This window comes from Natator depressus, chromosome 2, assembly GCF_965152275.1.
Source record: "Natator depressus isolate rNatDep1 chromosome 2, rNatDep2.hap1, whole genome shotgun sequence".
Taxonomy (NCBI): Eukaryota; Metazoa; Chordata; order Testudines; family Cheloniidae; genus Natator; species Natator depressus.
The window spans coordinates 208044006-208053793 of record NC_134235.1 but is presented as its reverse complement, the minus strand read 5'-3'; the positions used below and the strand labels follow the sequence as shown (position 1 = coordinate 208053793).

General features: G+C 37.9%; 1 protein-coding gene across 4 annotated transcripts in view; it reads right to left on the bottom strand.

Annotated features, from left to right (window-relative positions):
* Window positions 1-241: 241 nt before the first annotated feature.
* SNX13 (sorting nexin 13) overlaps window positions 242-9788 on the bottom strand; it is a 154009-nt gene continuing 144462 nt past the window's right edge. For 2 of the 4 annotated variants that reach the window (XM_074945813.1, XM_074945817.1), the window contains 4 exons: window positions 7103-7171; window positions 3464-3576; window positions 2638-2881; window positions 243-842 (listed from right to left, as the gene is read on the bottom strand). In XM_074945813.1, the coding sequence (XP_074801914.1) occupies window positions 743-842; window positions 2638-2881; window positions 3464-3576; window positions 7103-7171 (526 nt within the window). In that variant the 3' untranslated portion in view covers window positions 243-742. Of the gene's footprint in view, window positions 843-2637; window positions 2882-3463; window positions 3577-7102; window positions 7172-9788 lie in introns of all 4 variants that reach the window. The other 2 variants (XM_074945815.1, XM_074945816.1) reach the window with 2 other exon arrangements.

The following is a 9788-nucleotide window of genomic DNA, read 5'->3' as shown; positions in this document are numbered from 1 at the left end:
GTAATATATAACACAGATTGGCAGGGTTGATTATTTTAAATGGTCAACGTGTAAACCATTTAAACAGCACACAAACATTGATAAAAATTATTTATCTTTGATGGTTCCTGCCTACAGTTAAGAAACCACATTCTGAAATAAAATAGTAGAAGACAAAGCCTTTTATATATATATATATATATATATATATATATATATATATATGTATATGCAGTAAATGCATTAAGTGTAATGACTTTATTAAGCCTGGTACACAATGTACAATTCGTGTTCCTGAAGAAGTAAATGTAAAATCTCCTACAATATGAGCATGACCATTGTTCTTCCAGAAGTCTAGCCTGGGTGCCGGTCGAGAAGAGGCATCACAAGTTTCACAGACTACCATATTATCTTTCTCATTTCAAAGTATATATGTAATTATTAAGTGATTTACAAATTTAACTCAAAAATAGAATTTGGTATGGTTATATAATTATTTTTTAGGTCTCTTTTCTAGTCTGTATTTACATACATCACCTTCCAATAGTTGATGTATTGTGAGGACTACAAAACACAAAGCCTGCATGATATCTTGTCCTTTAGATTTCAAGTGACACATATAACATGGGAATAAGATTTAGACTGACATGTAAGCAACAGGAATTTCAGCGATGGCCATATCTATTACCTTATATAAGAATGTGAGGAAAAATGGTTAATTCCAACAGCAGTGAATTACTATGTTTCTTTAGAACCTCGCAAACTATACATAGATGGGGCAATGGGGAAGGAATCTTCCACATGTGCTGTCTTTGCCTTCCTGGAAATCATAAGGGAAGGGACTTAATTTACAGTATGTAGATCTGCAAAAAAGAAAAACAAGTGCACTTGAGCACATGTATACCATATGACAATGACAGTGATACTCACTACAAGAGAAATACGATGAAAAAAATCTGATTGGAATCTAAAGAGAAAAAATAAAATCAGTATGGAAACTTGATCTGTTTTGATTCCACACCCAACCCATGAGGGCTTGTTTGGTTCCTCCCCTCAGAACGCTCCCATAAAAGTCCCCTTCCCCATCCCTCAGACAATGGAACCATATTTTGTTCTCATCTGGGCATGAGTTACTACCTGAGGACCTTGGTTCAGTGATCCATTAAATATCCTACTTAGTATTTAGTATTAGTATTTAGAAAATATTTGTAAACATTTTTAAAAATGGAAAATAGACAATGGAGTGTATATGGTTCCCATCCTTTGCCCTAGATGGTGGAGCTCAAGATAGAAGGGGAGTCCAAAAAGTAGGATGCAAACTCTGTCATATACTAAGGTCAAACAAGTGTAATTAATCTTTATTCTTGATCAGACATTAATTTTTATGGAAGTAAATGGATAGACTTGGGGCCTTTGTGTAGAATAGGTTTATTTATTAAAATTTTACATTATGCAAAAAATAAAAAAGAAGATTGTTATTTAAAAAAATATTGTAGTTGTATTTCCTTTTTCTATTTTCATATATACATTGTGATGCATTCAGGAATTTCCAAATGTTTGCACATGACTGTTTAATGAAGTCTAGAGGAATCTTGTGTAAGTCAGGCACCAAGAAATTCTAGCAACTTTTCATGTGAGGGGTACATAGCTATCCTGGGGCTATTTTAAATGAAGTACAACACAGTGGGCTTTTAAAAACAATTCTTAGTTTTACTGGGAAAAGTTGTGTGTAACTTGCTCTTCACTGCAAATTTCTACTCTTTTAGTTTGGTGTCTATCTTGCTTGGAGCATGTATCCCATCCCCTGTCACTGCCAACCTACTTGAGATATGTTTCAATGATAATACCAGTTGCACAATTTCAATAAAATTTGTATGCCCCTTTTCCATTTAAATTGCATGCAAACTGTATGCCATGTGCCATAAGAACAGAAGAGGGCCCTTAAAGCTACAAATTCATCAGAATAAAGGGTCTATTTTCTACTACACCTCTGCCTTGCACCACTGAAAAACAAAACCAACCAAGATATAATGTTAGTTTATTTTTTCAAAATAAACGAAGACGAAGTTAATTGAGGTGTAAAAGCCATATTATCTCAACCTCTACTTAGTGAGTGTACTCTTGGGGACATACTGTAACATTTTTTTCCAGAAACCAGCTGTTCCAAAGACTTCTATTCCAAAGCTCAACCTTTACACAAATGTTGATCAAGACCCACAATCATAATGCAAAACAAACCCCACCTGATTCTCACACATTGCACAATCTCCCAGTGGTAAACTAGTCAAATCCCTCATGGTCACTGTAGTTGTGCTTTGCTTAGCCCTCAGCAAATATAGTCTGGCACTTTTCATTGCTTGCAAACACCAATTCAGTCAGGAATGGAAGAAACTGACACTCCTTACATAACTGGCCAATATTCTTCTCAATGTTGCATGAAGATGCACCAAATCATTTGAGAGACAAATCCCCTTGTGGTAGTGGTTGCAATATAAGTGAGGATGAGAAGATCCACAGGTCTTATGGATGTATTAATAATCTAATATGTGACACTAAAAGACTGGTGCAGAAACAACAGCGAGTTTTAAGCCCCAGAGAATATGCCCATGACACTAGTCCTGGACAAACAAACACGAGCTCAATAGTTTGGAGTGTCACCTTTTCTGTAAGGAAGGCGCTTGAGTAGATTGTAGTCTCTGCTTGTATCTCTGCATCTGCTCTGACCGTGAATGCAGTTTGCTGAAGAGCTCATGGAATTTATATTGTGGAAATAAGGTTTCCAGGAAGCCCTCCAGAAAGACATATACCATCCTCTTATTTAGCTGAGTATGCTGAAACATTTCAAAGACGCGAAGAATGCCTTTCCGTGTTGTCTCAGCACCTATGATGTGCTTCAGTTCATCTACACAAATGACAAGAGATATACAAGTAGTTTTATACATATTTTAAGTACATATAGGTTAACTAATAGGAAAGGTAGAACTCCTTGTAAATCAACCATTGCAATATTCAGACAGAACCTTATGGGAAAGGGTTTAAAAGGAATGCAGCTTGGAGGCGAGAAAAAAAGTCGTTCTATTACAGTAGTACAGATCTCTGAATATGACGGTGCACTTTTACTTACTGGTCACACACACATGCAAAACAATGCTGCTATACATTTTACTGTCCCTTGGTATCTACACGCAGTATGCATGTCCAAGACCTAAAAATTAAATCTTTAGTTTAAGTTAATACTGAACTGGTTCTAAGAGAAACCTCAAGCTGTCAGACTGAACCAAAAATATTCAATCTTCTGATAAACTGTTAAAAATATGGGTTCAAATAGATATTTAATTACTCCATGGATATTAATTTCAGTACTTTAGCTTCTTTCACTTTTAAATAAAGATTGGGACCCCCCTACTTCAACTTCAGTAACAATATAAAATCCAGTAATGTACAATATTAGTAAAAATACTAAAAATATTCAAAGCTCACTCACCTGGCATTATCTCCAGGAGCTTAGTTTTCCCTGCCACTCTCGTTCGCATTCTAATATCTTTGTCTCTGCGTGGAACAGTTTCTGCTAAAATGCCATTGGGCCAAAAGGCATCTCTGTAACAAATACAAAAACAAGACTTTCAAAACAAAGTTCTTTAAAAAAAAATACCTATTTTTTAATCCCTGTGAGCTACCTCATAGCATAATGTGAACAAACTGAAAGCATTCAGAGATTACATTAACCTGCAAAAATCTTTAATACTCAAAATGCTTTTGTTAATCATTTGAGGTGTAGTTCAGAACCGGTAGAACAAGAAAATAAGAATTTCTTGCTCGTCAATTCTCCTTAAAAGGAACATAACTCAGCAATGTTACTAACAGTTGCATACTACTCTCTATGTACTCCAGTATGGGAGTCTGTTGCTTGAGCCTCTTGGGAAAATTTACACACCCACCCCTTCTCTGCCAGAAACATCCAAATACAGCTGAATTTATTAGCTATATGTAACTTGTCTACAAATCACTTTATATCAATGAGTCTCTCTCTCTTTTAGTAACAATTTAGGCTCAAATTTTTTGGTAGTAAGACACGAGACGATGACTTGCTTTGGAATTTAATCTGTGTGACAACAGTGCTGCTTGCATTTTTGACTTTTAAAAAGGGTCCAAACCTTGGGCTTCTTTTTATTTCTATTTACAATTAGAGGACATATAGACTCTCAGTATTCTTAATTGGACAATTCAAGGAGAGAAATGAGGAAAATGTAGACAATCCTGCTATCCTATCAATGAAAACTGCCTTAAAATTTTGTCTATTAAGAAAAAAATTATTTTTAAGCTTGTAAAAAAAGTTAACTTCTTAGTTTCAAAAGTACATTATCTAAGGGAACTTATGGACTGAAAGTTCCAGTCTCTGTAATTGTCTGCCTGCCTAGTCAATCTGACTTTACTCTATCTAGTCTATTTGCAACTGCTCTGTTGGATAAAATGACAAACACTGAAGTTACCTCACACTTGGGTCCATGCTATTTATTAATGACCAGAGTCAGAACAATGTAAAATCCACATTTTGAGCTCTTACATTGCTGGCAAAGCAGTTTCAATTTGGTACATAACTGCATTCGTGCACATAAAACATGGATCACAGTCTGGGAATCTATTCTACCTTTGGAGAAGCTATGAAATTCACTCAGTAATTCCAGTGAGAGATGGAACTTCTGCAACATCTTCAAATACAGTCTTGACCATATCTACACAGACTGGAAGAATGTCCAGAAGACTAATAAGAAAAGGAGTACTTGTGGCACCTTAGAGACTAACCAATTTATTTGAGCATAAGCTTTCGTGAGCTACAGCTCACTTCATCGGATGCAGTGAGCAGTAGCTCACGAAAGCTTATGCTCAAATAAATTGGTTAGTCTCTAAGGTGCCATAAGTACTCCTTTTCTTTTTGCGAATACAGACTAACACGGCTGTTACTCTGAAACCTGTCAGAAGACTAATGTCACAGAGCCTTTGTTATGGGGTCTGTTAGTACTGTCCTTTACATCTTTAGGTATTTCTCTCTTCAGATGAAAATACCGGTCAGATATCCATCTTCTTTGCTAAACAGGCAATCTTTGTGAACCACATTTCTGGAGAGCTCATCCTACATATCTTATGACTATTTTAGCATGTTCTTGAGGCTTCTACAAAGACAGCATTCTAAAAGTGATGTAGTACAAATAGATTCCTTTAGCTCATAATTTTTTTTTAAAACTGATGATTACTCAATGGGCTGAAAGCTCCAAAGGAAAGTTCAAGTGTTATGAATGTATAGACAAATATTAGTAATAACCTGTGGCAAGGTTTTAACTACAGTAATTGTTGCTGCTCCTGCTATAACATATTATACACTTGCATGAACACAAACAAGCCACTTCACCCATCAATGGAGTGAAATTTAACTACTGTTTAAAAGTACACAACAATTTTGCAACAGTTTAGAACAGGTAGTGAATAACTTAAAAAAGGAGAATCCGGGGAACTACAGGCCAGTCAGCCTCACCTCAGTCCCTGGAAAAATCATGGAGCAGGTCCTCAATGAATCAATTTTGAAGCACTTAGAGGACAGGAAAGTGATCAGGAACAGTCAGCATGGATTCACCAAGGGCCTGACTAACCTAAGCCTTCTATGACGAGATAACTGGCTCTGTGGATGAGGGGAAAGCAGTGGATGTGTTATTCCTTGACTTTAGCAAAGCTTTTGATATGGAAACACACGGTATTCTTGACAGCAAGTTAAAGAAGTATGGGCTGGATGAATGGACTATAAGGTGGACAGAAAGCTGGCTAGATTGTCAGGCTCAACGGGTAGTGATCAATGGCTCCATGTCTAGTTGGCAGTCGGTATCAAGCGGAGTGCCCTGACGGTCAGTCCTGGGACCGGTTTTGTTCAATATCTTCATTAATGATCTGGAGGACGGCGTGGATTGCACCCTCAGCAAGTTTGCAGAGGACACTAAACTGGGAGAAGTGGTAGATGCGCTGGAGGGCAGGGATAGGATGCAGAGGAACCTGACTGGACCAAAAGAAATCTGATGAGGTTCAACAAGGATAAATGCAGAGTCCTGCACTTAGAATGGAAGAATCCCATGCCCTGCTACAGTCTAGGGACAAGTGGCTAGGCAGAAGTTCTGCAGAAAAGGGACCTATGGGTTACAGTGGACGAGAAGCTGGATATGAGTCAACAGTGTGCTCTTATTGCCAAGAAGGCTAACGGCATGTTGGGCTGTATAAGTAGGAGCATTGCCAGCAGATCGAAGGACGTGATCATTCCCCTCTATTCGGCATTGGTGAGGCCTCATCTGCAGTACTGTGTCCAGTTTTGGGCCCCACACTACAAGAAGGATGTGGAAAAATTGGAAAGAGTCCAGCGGAGGGCAACAAAAATGATTAAGGGGCTGGAGCACATGACTTATGAGGAGAGGCTGAGGGAACTGGGATTATTTAGTCTGCAAAAGAGAAGAATGAGGGGGGATTTGATAGCTGCTTTCAACTACCGGAAAGGGGGTTCCAAATAGGATGGATCTAGACTGTTCTCAGTGGTAGCAGATGACAGAACAAGGAGTAATGGTCTCAAGTTGCAGTGGGGGAGGTTTAGGTTGGATATTAGGAAAACCTTTTTCGCTAGAAGGGTGGTGAAGCACTGGAATGGATTACCTAGGGAGGTAGTGGAATCTCCTTCCTCAGAAGTTTTTAAGGTCAGGCTTGACTGGGATGATTTAGTTGGGGATTGGTCCTGCTTTGAGCAGGGGGTTGTACTATATGACCTCCTGAGGTCCCTTCCAACCCTGATATTCTATGATTTTATGATACCCCTTTCCAAAAAAGAAAAATTTAAAGAGACTAGCCACAGAATATTCTCTGTTCAAGTAATGAATAACTTATATATCATAAAATCTTTACAAATCAGGATATAAACTACCTATCTGAATCTTGTACAGAGGCAGAATTTCGGGTGTGAAGTGGACTTACTGTCTCTGACAGCTTAAACTGATTCCATTGCTGAGGTAGGAGGACAATCATTAAATATTAGTTGGCCTATACCAGTATAAGTTTAATATACTTTTAAAATAAAAAAGGTATCTATAAAACACACCTGAAGCGTTTCACTGCATCTGCTACTTGGTCAGGAGAAGTCATCGAGTCAACGTGATCAACTATTTTTCTAAAATCAAAGTGAGACGAATCAGCGATTGCTCTCATTTTACTTTTCAAAGGGCATCAGGAAGCAGAGTTCTTTAAGTAAAAAGTGCTTTGAAGTAGTTAAAACTTCAAACAATATTCAAGAAAAAACAAAAAAGTGCATCATCTCTCCTTTTCACCATTCCACAGATTACATCAAGTTATCACTCCAGAAAGCCTCTTGTTCATTCTCAGTCTCACTTAAGGTTTAAATTCACTCATTTTCCTTCCTCATTTTGAGTACTTCTGAAGTTAAATAGGTTTACCCCAACAGAAATAGGAAAGAAAAAGGATGAAGAAGGGTGGAGCAGAGAAGAAGCATACAACCCAGATTGCCATTAGGTAATTTACCCTCTTTCCCATCCTACAAACAGAACATTAGATCGTTACATCACATTGATGCAGAGAGCAGAGCAATTAATGAATTTTCAATTTTCAGCCACTTGATATTATACCTTTGTTTGCTAGACTGAAGAGATCATTATCAAATTTCTGTTTCCCATATAGGTATGTATAGACTGCAATCAAGTCACCCCTTAGCCTTCTCCTTGATAAGATTAAATAGATTGAGCTCCTTGAGTCTATTCTTGAATTGTGGACACCACAATGGGACACACTACTCCAGCAGTGCCAAATACAGAGGGTAAAACCTCTCTACTACTACTCAAAATTCCCCTGTTTAGGTATCCAAGGATAACATTAGTCCATTTGGCCACAGCATCTGATTCATGTTCAGCAGATTATCCACCATAACCCCAAAATCTTCTTCAGAGTCACTCCTTCCCAGGATAGAGTTCCCATTATGCAAGCATGGCCTACATTCTTTGTTCCTAGAATTGTTTGCTTGTGCCCAGTTTATGAAACATCCAGATTGCTCTGTATCAGTGACCCATCCTCTTCTTACCAATTCCCCCAATTTTTGTGTCATCTGCAAACTACCAGTGATGATTTTCCATTTTCTTCCAGATCATTGATAAAAAATGTTAAATAGCATAGGGCCAAGAACCACATCCTTTCAATGATCAGTCACAATTACACTTTGAGACCTTTCAATTAGCCAGCTTTAAACTAACTTAATTTGTGTTTTATTAATTTTGTATTGTTCTACTTTAATCAAAACATCGTTAAGTAACAAGTCAAATGCTTTACAGAAGTCTATTACATCAGCCAAACTAGTACTCTCACCAAAAAATTATATCAAGTTAGTTTGACAAGTTCTATTTTCCATAAACCCATGTTGATTTGCATTAATTATATTACCCTCCTTTAATTCTTTGTTTATCAAATCCCATATCAGGTGCTTCATTATCTTGGCTGGGACAGACGTCAGACTGACAGGCCTATAAATACCTAGATCATCCCATTTACTGTTTTTTAAATGATGCCACAACATTAGCTTTCTTCCTGTCTTCTGGATCTTCCTCACTGTTCCAAGACTTACTGAAAATCAGCATTAACCGTCCAGAAAGCTCTTCAGCCAGCTCTTTAAAAACTCTTGGATGCAAGTTACCTCCTTATTAAAAAGTGTCTAATTTAGTAGCTGCTGTTTAACATCCTCCTAAGACAGCAGTGGAATGGGAAGTGTGTTGTTATACAGTATGACTTCATCTGGCTTGTTTCCAGAACAAAAATATGTATTGAACAATTCTGACTCTTCTGCATTAGTTATAATTCTCCCATTTCCGTCTAATAATTGACCTATACCATTGTTAGGAATTTTTTTTGTTCCTAATATACTTAAACTCCTTATCATCCTTAACTCTGGTAGCCATAGATATCTCCTTGTGGTCTTTTACTTACTTTACCAATTTTCTACAATTCCTAGTTTCTGATTTATTTTCATTACTATCAACTTCCCCTTTCTTCCATTTGTTATATATTCTTTTTAATGTTTAAAGCTGCCTTCCCTTCTAAACCTGGTTGGTTTTAACTAATACAGCCTTCTTTTTTTGATTGTAGGACTGTGGCTTTTAAAGTGTTCTTAAATAATTCCCAATCATTAATCACATTTTTCAGGTTAAATTGTTCCTCGCAAATTGATTTGGCTCAACTGTTTTCAGCTTTGCGAAATTGGCCCCTTTAAGCAATAGTTCTCAACCAGGGATCTGGAGCCCCCTAGAGGGCCGTGACCAGGTTTCAGGGGGGCTCCCAAGCAGGGCCAGTATTACACTCACTAGGGCCCAGGGCAGGAAAGCCGAAGCCCTGGCATATGGGGCTGAAGCTGAAGCCTGATCAATATAGCTTTGCAGGGGCCCCTGTGGCATAGGGCCCAGGCAACTGCCCAGCTTGCTACCTCCTAATGCCGGCCCCGGTTTTTATATGCAGAAAAACGGTGGTTGTGACACAGGTAGGCCGTGGAGTTTTTATAGCATGTTGGGGGAAGCTTCCCCTCCCCACCACCCCTTACATAGTATAGGCAGGACACAAAAACAAGTAATACCAGTTTTAATAGACTGTCACTCATCCTTCCCTTTTGCCCACTCAATCCTTTTTAACTAGATTATATTGATTGTTTTTAACATTCCAGTCACGTGAATCATCTTACCAAGTTTCAATAATACCAGCTACACTGAATTTATGCTCACAAATGAGCAACTCCT